General features: G+C 53.0%; 5 protein-coding genes across 5 annotated transcripts; 1 reads left to right on the top strand and 4 right to left on the bottom strand.

Moving 5' to 3' along the window:
- Positions 1-347: 347 nt before the first annotated feature.
- Positions 348-3,274, bottom strand: W97_07091 (uncharacterized protein; the record flags this gene model as incomplete). Its single annotated transcript, XM_007784963.1, has 3 exons — positions 348-824; positions 891-2,107; positions 2,161-3,274. The coding sequence occupies 3 exons, from the start codon at positions 3,272-3,274 to the stop codon at positions 348-350; spliced, it is 2,808 nt and encodes a 935-aa protein (XP_007783153.1).
- A 2,681-nt stretch (positions 3,275-5,955) lies between these two features.
- On the bottom strand, positions 5,956-7,073 carry W97_07090 (uncharacterized protein; the record flags this gene model as incomplete). Its single annotated transcript, XM_007784962.1, has 5 exons — positions 5,956-6,027; positions 6,076-6,419; positions 6,479-6,829; positions 6,895-6,947; positions 7,039-7,073. 5 exons carry the CDS (start codon positions 7,071-7,073, stop codon positions 5,956-5,958), a joined length of 855 nt encoding a protein of 284 aa, XP_007783152.1.
- Positions 7,074-7,282: 209 nt separating this feature from the next.
- Positions 7,283-8,189, top strand: W97_07089 (uncharacterized protein; the record flags this gene model as incomplete). Its single annotated transcript, XM_007784961.1, has 2 exons — positions 7,283-7,355; positions 7,426-8,189. 2 exons carry the CDS (start codon positions 7,283-7,285, stop codon positions 8,187-8,189), a joined length of 837 nt encoding a protein of 278 aa, XP_007783151.1.
- A 371-nt stretch (positions 8,190-8,560) lies between these two features.
- W97_07088 (CMGC/SRPK protein kinase) lies at positions 8,561-10,026 on the bottom strand (the record flags this gene model as incomplete). Its single annotated transcript, XM_007784960.1, has 5 exons — positions 8,561-8,742; positions 8,797-8,959; positions 9,031-9,341; positions 9,404-9,744; positions 9,803-10,026. 5 exons carry the CDS (start codon positions 10,024-10,026, stop codon positions 8,561-8,563), a joined length of 1,221 nt encoding a protein of 406 aa, XP_007783150.1.
- An 877-nt stretch (positions 10,027-10,903) lies between these two features.
- On the bottom strand, positions 10,904-12,646 carry W97_07087 (uncharacterized protein; the record flags this gene model as incomplete). Its single annotated transcript, XM_007784959.1, has 3 exons — positions 10,904-12,071; positions 12,135-12,265; positions 12,317-12,646. 3 exons carry the CDS (start codon positions 12,644-12,646, stop codon positions 10,904-10,906), a joined length of 1,629 nt encoding a protein of 542 aa, XP_007783149.1.
- Positions 12,647-12,893: the final 247 nt, after the last annotated feature.

Genomic DNA, 12,893 nt, shown 5'->3' with positions numbered 1-12,893 from the left:
TGGCCAATGGATAGAATTTCCGAGAGCTGGACGCTAGAGCGAAGAGAACGATTGGAACTTAGTTGGCGTGTTCTCTTCTTGGTATCACGGAATGCGAGACCAGCACGTGGGGCAGGTAAAAGGGTAGACCATCTGTGGTGGTTTTCCTAGCAAGTTTGTCCACCCCTCTTCCCACCCGACGTGACAAGATGGCAGGTGGTAAGGCTAATGATGTCGAACTTTTCATCTATGAAATAAAAATTACCCAGGGCGGTTGGAGTACCGACAATGCAAACGCCCGCTAAACCAACATGTCATAAGCCCCTAGCGTAAGTACTCGAAGACGTCCACGATATGACTATGTCCACCTACAAGATGCTCTTCCGCTTACTCAGCTTGCTGTACATCCTCTGAATCGGACTGCCCCTGTTCTCCATCTCATACGCACCCCCCAACCTCCCATCCCTCAGCGCCGCAACCGCCGCACTCTCTCCTACAACATCTTTACTTTCCATGAACAGGTGATCCCCCTCGCGGCTGACCTGCCACTTGACTTTGTACTGCGCACCATACGGCCCGCCACCACAGCTCCCCGTCATGCACTCGCTCGGCGGCGAGTTGACGGCGAGCGAGAAGAGGTTGGGCGGCTCCGAGAAGTCGGTCACGAGACCTTTGTTGATGATAAAGTAGCTGAGCGTGAGCACGTTCATGGCGAAGACGAGCAGAAGCACAAGGATCCAGCCGCGCTGAGCGGAATTTGCGCCGCCGGAGGCATACTCTTGGGCGCGGATACTGGCGTCGAAGTACTGCCACTGGGGGTCTTCGAGCTCGGGGAGAGAGTAATTCTACGGGAGAGGTTGCAAGATTAGCTTAGGGAACTGATTGCGTTTGTCAGCGATGAGAGAACATACCCAGGGACCATAAGTGAAAGACGAGTCCTCCGCAGACATCAGGAGCGTACAGCCGGCCATGACGGCAAGCGCTTCTGCCACGCTCGGAAGAGCGGCGTTGAGCTCAGGCCCGCTCAGAATAAGCTGCGTCAGTAGCCGGGCATTGCTGCCATCTCCATCGTCGACGCCATGATTCAAAGCCAGGCTGTTGCCCCACTCACTAGCAATATTTTTCCATTCCAAAGAAACAGGCGTAGAGGCACCTGTGGCATCCCACACCGGGTCTGGGTGGCGTTTGTTGTAGCGCATGTTATCGTTGGGATCTCCGCAAATGGCTTCCATCGACCCTCCGCTGGATGACGCGTTGTAGCGCGTGGAGCAGTTAGTGGTAATGGCTACTTTGAGGGAGCAAAGGACGAAGACATCGGTCTGGTTCTTCCATCCCAACGCGCCGCCGCGGCCTAGGAGATAAATAGAGTCCCGAATGTAAGGGCCCGTGTGGTTCAGAATTGTGTTGAAGGATTTAGGAAGTCTGGGAAAGATAGGCGGCACGATGACTTCTTCGCCTGACTCCGATGGGCGGTTCCAGCCGAAGAAGTCATCGATATTGGTTTTGTTCGGAGGCCCATGCCACTCGCCTTGCAGGACCTGCCACTCAGCGCCTGTAGTCTTCTTCTTGTATGCTGTGGCATTGGGCCACATATCGTAGATCATGGGCTCCAGAGTCTCTGCATCGACCTGCATGCAAAGGACATTTATGACGGGGTTTGGCACCGATGCTCGGATGGAATAATATCCCTGGCCACCAAGCTGCTCTGGCTGCAGAATCCCATTGTGGGCATCGCGGGCTGCTTTGAATACTCCAGAATGCGGCATTGCCAGAGTAACGTTATTGACGATGAAATCTTTTTCGGGTACTTTTTTGACGGGTTGATGGTCCACCCATTGCGCTGTGATTGAGGTATTTGTGTTCATCAAACCGAACCCTTGCGGCCGGTGCGCCTGATCGATGGAGCCATTGCCCTGGTTAGCTAGGTCGTTCCAGTAGGCTAGATACCGTTGGTAGTTCTGATATCCCTGGGCAGCGTGCTCGATCTGAAGGCAGGTATTGCCACCGTGGTCGTCCCCTCGAATAGGAGTGGAGCAATGCTTCTGGACATAGGGGGAATTTGCGAAGGATGTCTTCACCTGACCTGCGAGCAAGCCATCTCTATACCCCTCTTGAAGCTGAGGCGACACTATTCTTAAGTTAGCAGTCAATAAGTTTAGGGTCACACAGCTCGATACTTACCAAGCGCGTCCGAGGCAGTGGTATAAAGCATGGCGATGATCGCGGCAAGTAAGCTCACCACACCCAGAATACTAAGCGCTGCATATCTGACGCTCTCCCAATGGGTAATCATCGTTCCAGGCTGCATTATCCAGCCCCTCATACTCATTTCCGCTAGTGTGACGCCTTTAGAACTGCTTTTCATCAACGCCCTTCTGCTTACCACTTGACCGAGGAAGGCGACGAAGACTGTGACGAAGGAGAGCTCGATCGTCTTCGCGAAAAGGGCCGTAAGCGTAGAGGCGGTGGAAAGGGACATCGAGCCGCCATCGCCAATTATCTTGCCATACCTAGGTCTTTTGAGGGCTACGGCGAGGTATATACCAGAGAACACAGTGGAATAGACAGCCAGAACCATGATCGACAGCGCGAGCCAGTTTGAGCGACCAAGATACAAAGGACCGTGGGAGGGGCAGGCATGAGGCCTGAAGTCACTCTCGTAGGCTGAGCGTGTGGTACGAACGCTGGCAGCCGCGCCTGGCTTCAAACGTTGTGTGTCGGGATTCTCAGTGTACTGCTGATATGGCGAGTTCAAGCTGTCGATAGACCGGTTGCGTGAATGAGAGTAGCCATGCTCGCGGGGATGATCTCCTATATCTCCGCCTGCACCTTCGTATCGCGTCGCGCCGGAGAAACTAGTGAAGCGGCTAAGCTCGTCTGTTTGCGAGATGAGAGGATCTGCGGAGCCTGGCGTTTTCGGGCCTGGGGGGCTCTTGGTTCCAACAGCTACCCGTGGTATGCTTTGGACAGATACACGACGCTGCTTCGATGTGGGAGGCGATGTCCCAGCGATGCCTAGCCCATGGCTGGCGGACGACCTCCGGTCAAATGTATCTGCAATGTCTTCGTCCGTGTCATCCTTAGCCGTGTAGTGTCTTTCATTTTCCTCTTCGATGCTTGGGACTAACGAGAGCCCGGATGTCCGCGAATAGTAACCAGGCCTTGGACGCGGCGGAGAGTGGTGTTGGAAGACACTGCCGAAAGTTGTTGGGGGAGAAGTGTCCAAGAGGTCTGGGGATTCATCGACAAGCCGACGGTTGTCGTCGTTGCTGGGGCTCTCCCCGTTCCCCGGCATTGGAATGCAAGTAGCCCCTTGAGGCCCTGCCTGTCTGTCTGCTGCAATTCTTGATATGAAAGCCTCGTGTTTCAGCTACAGCAATGTAGCTGCAGCCTTGCGTCTGTAAGTCGCTAGAGCTGGCAGCCACAAGCCGCGTTGACGGTAGCTGCAATGCGGGTGTTGATGGTGTTGACGCTTGATATGCGATTGCGCCGTAACAGTGTATGTTCCTTTAAGGATCAGAGAAACACTACTTGGACGATCACGTCTGCGACGAAGGAGTGCGACATGCTCAAGAGGGGCTTGCGCCCACAAGGACAGGCCGATGAGGCTGAAAGTCCAGCTGAGGGCCGGTTCCTACGGCTGAGGGAGGCAGACCATTCAGAGTGCATACAAAGCGCCACTGTTTAGTAGCTGCAGATTACGCCCCCAACGTGGGGGCCCCAGAACTGCCTTGTGCGCCTGATATGGTCTCCGTTTGAGGAACATGTCGCAGCTAATGAACCAATAAGCTCTGTTACCCAAGAGGGACTCAATCAAGCGGGTGGGTGACGCATCAAGGGCAGCACGAGCTGCAAGGCTGACGGGGTTCACGCACTTCACCGCCAGCACTCCCCCAGTCTTTGCGGGCCGCCCGAGCACGCACCCGTCCTTTTCTGATGCACCAAGCGCCTTGCCCGTTGGGCGTTCCGGCAAGCCCCCGCGAGATCGACACATGCTCCCTCAATTCGGGACGACCAAGCTGTCACGAGGAGGATGGCGCACGGGAGAGGCAGGACTCCGGACAAGAGAATTAGGGGGGGAAACGTCTCTATCCCAACCTTGCCTCCGACAAACATCCCGCCTCAACTTTGTATCGTGTATACTGCCAGAAGGCCGCTCTACAAAAGACAACTGACATCAGCAGCGTACAGCACACGGTTCCGCCAGTGATTGCCTTCGCTGATCGTCCATCTTGATATGTATTACTCACCGCATCGACCGGCGGGTAAGGGGCCATGACATGTGGGTATATATGTCACTGGAAGGTCATACGCGTCAAAACAGTGTATATGATTTGCTTTGTTTCTCCTCAGCCTGATCCTCACAAGGCGAAACATGAAGCTTGAAGTCTAGGTACAATGTGGACACTCCTTTGAATCATCGACGCGTACACACTGACATCAGTGATACGCCTGAAGTACAATGTATATAAATCGAGGTTAGATGATGGCCGTGGTTCTTGTACATCATGCATCTCGGGGAGCACAGCAGGCCTCGGAGCATGTTACCCTCAAGGGGTTCTGGGCACAAACAGTGCCCTCAGTGCCCTGTCTCGGTTTGTTTGTCAGAGGTAACGGGCGACACCGAGTGGAGTGATCAAGATTTAGTGAAGAATGTTACAGCCATAACATAAACCATCAAGAAATCACCGCCCGCTGTTCCTATGTTAGATCACTCGATGCAGTTCCTTGATGGAGCATTTCTTCCTGTGCTGGATGACCCGAGAGTTCTTAACGAGCTTCCTAAACCTCTCTTGATGGCCTTCTGTCGTATAATTAGACCCGTGCGGGGTTCTGTGACACTGAATTCTAGCAACAGCCACCAAGAGTGTAGAACGTACGTTCCGGCTTACGCAAGGACGTTCCGTCATATGTAAGACGCCGGTGTTTTTGTTGTCGGAAGGACTCAAAGCCGGCAGTGATGCGCATGTTGTGCTACGCCTGCAAGACCGCGGAGTAATAAACCACGTGATCTCCCGGCTGGCCAATCCGCCGTACTTTGAAGGTGACGTCAAATCAAACAGTCGTCTCCGTGGCCGGCAATATTGGTTAATAAGCATTGTTGCAGAGCCTCGTCTGACCACCCGGCTACGGTCCACGGTCGTCTGCAGCTTGCCAATCTATCTTGTGACAACCTGTCGGAGCTGGTTTGGTACGTAAGATACGCCACGTCCGCTTTGGTTCCAAGAATAACAGCAAAGCGTCCGTAGCCTATCAGGAAAAGCAATAGTGCTGGGCTAGAATTGAAGGCTGACAACCGACAGTTACCTTATGCATGTGCAGCGAACAACGAAAGTCGCAGCTTTACTCCGCTCAGGATGCAAGCGGCGATTGACAACGTGCTAGAAGAAATGCCGCTCGCCCGTTTCAGACAAAGCGCGCGAAAAACGTCTCGTGGTTGCCACGTCGAGCCTAGTACCAGCCTCCAACATGGCCTGACTGATTAGAGCGTATCACATGTTCTTCTTTTCTGAGTTGAAAATAGGAAAACTCAGGTGAGTACAGACCATGTCTACGAAAGTCCTGTACGTTTTTCTTTTGGACGTTGATGCCAGCCTCATAGGTACGTAGATAATTTGTGGAGAATGGAAGAATTTTGACGAAGTAGAAATGACGGAGAGCGCCACACGTAGCGGTTTTACCAACACTTCAGCCTGAGCATGGTTTGGCAGGTTGCTACAGAGGCTCCGGCCAGTGGAAAGAGAACGGCCATATAATAACAAGGACTGAGAGTCCGCCTCGTTCTCGCGCTCAACACTGAATCAGGTCCCCGTTGGTAAGGAACAGTGGCGACCCATCAGCTGTCCGTTCACTGTCGCTTCAGCGGCATACTCGGTTTACCGATCTCAGCTTCATTCATCAATGTTCTATCCAAACTTTGATGGTCCCACGCTTAGAAGCCAGCCAACGCACCTGACAATGCATCTCGAAACGATCTCAAAGTTCCTTCTTTGCTTCTGACGGCTCCACTAATTTCCAGAGATGGAACATCCGCCAGAAAACGAGATCCTTGGAATTTTTAGCGTGTCACGTACTGAACTCTAGGACAAAACTCACCATGATTCCCTTCGGCAGGAAGCTGTCCACGAACCAAATAAGCCAGCTCTTGTTTCCTTCCCACACCCACTTCGGTGGACTTTTTTGCAGTACTTTACTAACCACCGAGCGCGCGTACGCTTCATTCGGCATAGCGCCTTCTTGGCTATGTTTAAGTCTCCGCTGATACTCTGCATTGAGCGGGATATACAACGACCCCTCAGGCAACTCTCTTTCCGTCCTCGCGATGTTCGACTGCACACCGCCCGTCACGATCGTAACGACCCTGACGCCAAACGGCGCGAGCTCAACCCGCAGCGTATTGCTGTAAGCATGTAGCGCTGCTTTCGAGGCATTGTACACACCTGCAATCACGTAAGTCTTGGCTTTGGGTTGATGAGTCTAACGATCTGAGAATACTCACTTCCAAAAACGTAAGGCATCACCCCCGCCAAGCTCCCAATCTGCACAATACATCCCTTTGCCTCGATCAAAAGTGGAGCAAATTCTTGACACATGCGCATCACGGCGAAGACGTTGACTTCGAAGGTCTGACGAACTTCATCAAAGTCGACGTCGAGGGCTGGGACGGTATAGTTCCGGCCAGCATTGTTGACCAGAAAGTCGAGCTTCCCGTCTGTCAGCTCAGCAATTCGGGCTTTGGAATTCTTGATGCTGTCCGGCTTGTCGACCTCAAGGGCCAGAGTCGTGATGCCAAGCGCCTCGAGGTCCGCGATAGTGGAGGTGGAGCGCGCAGTCGCGAACACACGGAGGCCTATATTTGTGCCATAAGGCTTAGCCACAGTTCTCATTTCTTTACCTAAACGGGAATATTCATACCGTGATTATGAAACTCTTTTGCGATAGAGTGCCCGATGCCTCCAGGACTGCAGCTGGTTCACGATCTGAGTCAGCGACCGAGTAAGGCAGAGGCGGCGCACAGATGCTTCCATCTCGTACCACTCTGTTCAGCTCACAACTCACCCCGTAACTAGCACACTTTTTCTCGCATCAGACATGGTAGTGTGGTCAGAGGGTGTGCCAAGAATTACCTGCGCTGATGAAAGCTCTGATGTGGGAGCTGAGAAACTGACTCGGGTGCTGCGGGGTACTTGGCTTCATACAGCTCAACACTGTGATGGTGTATAAAGCCTCGTGTCGCCGCAGGGTGTGAGGCACAGAGTTACTATCTAAGTTAATCAGATTTCGAAGCAGGCAGACCGCAACAATGGCACCCTCACTCAAGGATCAGGCAGTCGGTATCCTCCAACCCGCTCTGCTCATTATACTCGGCGTATACCGTAAGAACCCTCTCCGCGTTATATACCGACCGCCTGAAGAAGAGCACCCACTGACGTGACGCCTCTTCAGACTTCGCCGCGACCGTCCTAACCGCCCTCCTAACCGGTAACATCCCCCTCCTCACCAACATCTCCGCCCTGCGCGAGAAAGCCTTCACGCGCCTCTGGACCGCCCACGCAGATGAACTCTCCCTCGAGATGCCAGAGCCCCTACTCCCGCTTATAAAGTCTCTTCACGGCCGCGTCTTGGACATCGGACCAGGCACCGGCTCCCAGCTTAAGCGCTACAACACAGACGCAAGTATAAAAATGATGTATGCGGCGGAGCCGGCGGTAGACTTGCATGCTGAGCTGGCGAAGAGCGCTGGGAAAGCTGGACTGGGTGATCGATACAAAATACTTGCATGTGGGGCTGAGCCTGAGTCACTGATTCCAGCGCTGGCGAGGACCGGGTTGCTGGAGCGCGGCGCCAGTGAGGAGGGCATATTTGACGATATCGTAAGCATACGGGTGTTGTGCGGCGTGCCGCGGCCGGAGGAGACCGTTGCGGGACTGTATAGGCTGTTGAAGCCTGGTGGGAGGCTGATTGTGTGCGAGCATGTTGTCAACCCGTGGCAGAGCAAAGAGGGGAGTGTACTGGCGCGATTAGCTCAGGTCGTGTATAAGTTCTCCGGGTGGTCGTTTTTATTGGGTGGGTGCAATATCGACCGGGATACTGAAAAGACGCTGAAGGATGCTGGAGGAAGGGGTGGATGGAAGGAGATCAGGTTGCAGCTTGTGGATCCCCATGCGGCTATTCCGATGCTAACAGGATTTCTTGTGAGGAGCGAATGAGACGGGAGGGATGGGCGAAGCCATCTGGTGCTGGTGCGGGCTTGCAAGGCAGTCATATTGATTAAGGCGTTATGAACGGGAGACGGCCGACGTAGCGTCCTCAGGTCTGGCGTCTGTTGCTTCCTCAAGGTTGCTGGATATCATTTTATCTGAATTTGAAGCTATCTGAGAGCCGTTGTTAACTTAGCTCCTAACGCGGATGGGGTTGTTCAAGCGTGTTTAAGCTTGGGTGCGGCTCTGGTTTTGATACGTGCCGTAGAGTAGTGAGTTGCGACTGTGCTCGATGAACTACTTGTCACGGTGAGTAGGGTGTTGAGGTGGTGTACATGCCAAAACAATGACAAAGCAGAGTCCCTCTTGAGTGGACAATCCTACACGCGTCCGCACAACCAAGGATCCTCGAGCAGTTCTCTTGCTGTATTTCTCTCCTCGGGTAACCAGGTCAGCATGGAGCGCATAAAGTTCAGGAACGCGGCCTTGTTCGCGCCTTCGAGATGTTCCTCAGAGGCTTCGAGTGAGAGTTGTGGAAGCGGTGGATTGCCTTTCCAATGGCCTGAGGCAAGCTGTGTCAAATCTCGCGGTCACGAAAAAGGCATTGGATGCTTACCTGCTTCGTCGAACACAAGGGGCGCGCGCTCACTGCGTTGTAGGAGCTCGATGGGCGGGGTCCCGAGACATGCGACCATTTCTGCCACGTGAAATCGGTTGGAGTGCTCCCCTTCCTCGTTCCGTGCATCGAAGAGATGTTTGTTCTCGAATATGTCCCAAATCTGCATAAGAGTGTTAGAAGAGAGATGACCTAGTCGATGCTTGATAGAGCCAGGACGTGGCTAAGACTTACCAGACATCCCGTATTCCATATATCAACGCTGTGCGACCACTCCGTCTCCATGATGATTTCCGGCGCCCTGTATATCTCGGGCTGTATCACCTTGTATGGATGAGAACTTCCAATCCGCGCTTCGCCGAAATCGCAGAGCACCGGATAACCCCAATTGTAGTCTTCTGGGTGGCGGAAATCTCGAGACGCGTAGATTGTGCGCTCACTGCTAACCACTTTCCGTGGACAAGGGTTCTCGCGCTCCGCTTGCTCGAAGTCTACCAGAACGCCCTCGTCTTCAATGGTCAGCATTAGGTTGCTTGCCTTAACGTCTGGAGCGTGAGCGGCGGTTAGTGGAACTGAAAACAAGAGACACAACAGACAGAGACAGTACCGCAGTGTGTTATATTTGCCTCTGTGTGGAGGAAGTCAAGAGCTGGAAGGAGATGCAGCAGCAAGCCCTTCAACACGTCTTCTGGCAGTCCAGTCGACTTGCGTCCGAGCCTCTGGAAATCCCGAATGGTTATGTGTAGTGGTGGGTGGACAAGGCAGTGGTGACGACTACCATCGGCGCGAACAAGCTCGAGGGAGTCGAGGACCTCTCGTACAAACCGCCGCCCAGCGTGTGATGAGCGAATAGTGCTCAAGTGCCGGTACGCTTGAACTTCCCGATTGATCTGAGGAGGCGAAGTTGGCGTCCGAGTATACACCTTCAGGGTAACATAGCGATGGTCACTAGGTATGCATCAGTATATCGTACTTACGAGGGCCGAGGTATCCAAGACAGACATACCGAAGATCATGACATAACCATACCGTTGAGGTGGCCCCAAACCCGAGCTTGCCCAGCACTTGATATTTACGGTGGAAGATTTCACCTATATGGACAGGGTAGAACTCCTCAGGATCATAGCCAGGGAGCGTTTCCTCCTCAACTGCTTTGTCACGGTCAACTAGTTGAGCTGTACCACTTTGATATCTGCGAGGGGGCGAAGGCAGTTGCGGGCTGCGTCTCATGCACTGTGGCACCTCTCCCCTGGCCCTTGGATGTTGCTCACGGAGAGTTGTCGAGTATATCGCCCGTATATCAAAGGTACACGCTTGAGGACAATATCCATGTGGACGCCTTGAGATCAATGTTGCGCAAACCTTCATGATGGCAGAGGTGAGACAAGATATGGATCCAAGTGAGCGATTAAGAAGCCTGTTGCAGTTTCGACATCTGGAAAGGCACCGTTACCAGTCCGGTTCCGAATGCCACAGCGGAGCCTATGTAGCGCTCAGAGAAGGGGATCGACTATGAAGTTCTGAACGTTTCAGCAACTCTGACGAATACGTTAATAAACGGAAGCTCGCTTCGGTAGCAGCTATTCTAGTCATTACGTACACAAGTAGAGATGTGTACCTGAATGGTCCGTAGAAGAGCTAAGCTGACATTCGGGGTGAGAGTGTTGGGCTGACCATAGAGACCGAAGATACCCGTTCATAAATGCCGAGCTTACCAGCTGATCAAGAGGAATGAAGAGGTGTTTTGTACGTTGGAACAGGTGATCTTACGCATGTCGTGTACATTGCTCAAGCTACGGCTAGCTTGTTATGAACCTTTGATGAATGGACTTCGTAGTGAGTTCGTGAAAGGAGCGGTATTGGGAGTGTATACACAGTCAGCTATAATTCCTTATAGTCAACTTTCTAGAGGGAAGCACCGTTCGGCATCCTAACCAGGTACGATGGATGATTGATGTCGAGAAAGGTAGTTTCGGCCTGAAAGTGGATGCTTGGCATCGTGTAATCACGTGATAAGCTACGAGCTCCCGCGAGAGAGCAATTTCCTAACCACCTGCAGTCTCCTTGCCAAATTGTTGACTCACACTAGAGCGCACGACTATGATACTCACGCAAGCATGTTGTGTAGAACTTTAGCAGCAGTCCTAGACTTCAGCACAATATCCTCTACATCAACAATGCTAGTCAAGCTGACGTAGAGGTCGCCTACCGCCAGCTTCGAGGTCACCTGCTGGCCGGTAAGAAGTGTCGCTTTCCTCACGCCCCTGACTTGCGTCTTGTACGTGCGGAAGTACAGCCATCTGTCTTCTGTACAAGGGATCCAATAGACCCAAGAGATATTAACACCGTCGTTTGAGCCGCCTCGAGGCGCGAAGTTTGGTGCGACGCTGGTCTCAATATCTTTCGGCGCGGCGTCTTTCGGCGGCCCTGACAGGACTCGGGCTGATGGCACCAACAGTATTCGTCCGCAACAGCTCAGAGCTACGATCCAAGAGTCGTAAAGGTCCATGCCGATTAGTGGATGCCCTTGCAACCAGGTTATGCTGGATAATACTGTATCGCCGATCACGGCGAGGTTGTCGATGGTTACGTCTTGACTACTGTTGATTACTGCAGATGGTAGATAATTCTGCTGCAACTCATGATTGGCGTCCTTGAAGAGTTCTAGAATGTCCGCTGGCGCCTGTGTGTCCTCGCTGTAGCAGTATGGGCCTCGCGGATGCGCAAGTGTCTGGTACTTTGAAAGCGCGGAGGCAAGTGCCAAAAGTCGAGCCACGTGGTGCTGCGACACGCCCTTGTCTGACACGATTGGGACAACAGAGTGCTTGACGTCGTCCGTCTCCACTGCGAAGTGGTAAAAGACAGAACGAAGCACAAGCCAGCCTGCTTGGAATGCGAGCCAGATGTGCAGACAACTCCGCGGCTCCTTCGAAAGCACGGTATAGGTCGCGACCAGTGAGGCCGCGCACACAATACTGCCAAATGCCCAGGTCAGACGCCAAGCGAGACTTTTCCTGACATTCATTGGTACCCCGAGCAGGACTTTCCGCTCTTCTCCTGGAATCTGGGGAGTCGGTAAATTTCCGGCTAGGATATCGAGGCGCCTGATGTGCCTGGACTCAACGTTGTATTCTCGGGCAACTCCGATGATCTGGATGATTACAGCTGCGATGACGAAGTAGATCCAGTTGACGGCCGTGATCCAACAGAGCCTGTGGGCGCCATAATGCCACAGCACGTAGACTTCTGTTAACTTGATTGAAGACGCGGCAATGCTTAAACAGTCGGTCAATGTCTGCGATTTATGCTTCGTAGCTCAGTGTGGATCTTGCACATACGCGTACGCCTGGAGAGAGCTGTTTGGCTCTGATGTTACGCAAGCTCGCAACGGTGCAGAAGTGTAGTCGTCGAATGCGTGAACATCTTCCAGCGTCTCAATCTCATATCGGGCGTCACCTTGACCGGAGACCTTATAAGACTTAGCACGAATTATGAAAAGAACGGCTCTAGCATGGCATACTTCACGGCTGAGCACAGAGACACCTGTTGCTTCACCAAGAGGCTTCCTGCCCTTGTGATTCCGGTTGAGATCCAGACTCAGTCCAATAGCCGCGTCAGATCTGGCATTCCTGACGCCCATGGTATCCCGTAACCATCCAGGCGTTGAGGCGGCAATGCACGCCTTGATTAAGAAAACCGAGCCGAAGTTGCTCAATGCCGCCCATGGCATGCCGGCGGAGCCTCTGGTTCCCAGCACCAAGGACTCTGCGGTCGTCGAACCGATGAGCGCTGTCAAAGCTGCTATTTCAACAAGCCCGCCGCCAAGATCAAGATCAGGTAAAGAAGCCATGGCGGAATCAACGTGAACTCGGGTACAAAGAGTGGTGAGATCGATAACAGATAATCAGGTATCAGCTACTTACCTGAGAGCTTGATGTTGTTGAGACTTTGTGTTACAAGGCTGGCGGACATGCCTTGCATTAGCCAACGCACTGTGCATGCTGTAAGCTAAATTTAGAAGCGCCGCTGCCGATAACTAACCTTTACATATTAGCTTCAAACACGTGACCTGATACGCTCTCTTGCACCAGATTTAG

Source organism: Coniosporium apollinis, assembly GCF_000281105.1.
Source record: "Coniosporium apollinis CBS 100218 chromosome Unknown supercont1.37, whole genome shotgun sequence".
NCBI classification, from domain to species: domain Eukaryota; kingdom Fungi; phylum Ascomycota; class Dothideomycetes; genus Coniosporium; species Coniosporium apollinis.
Note: the sequence above shows the minus strand (reverse complement) of the source record. Positions and strands in the feature narration are given on the sequence as shown.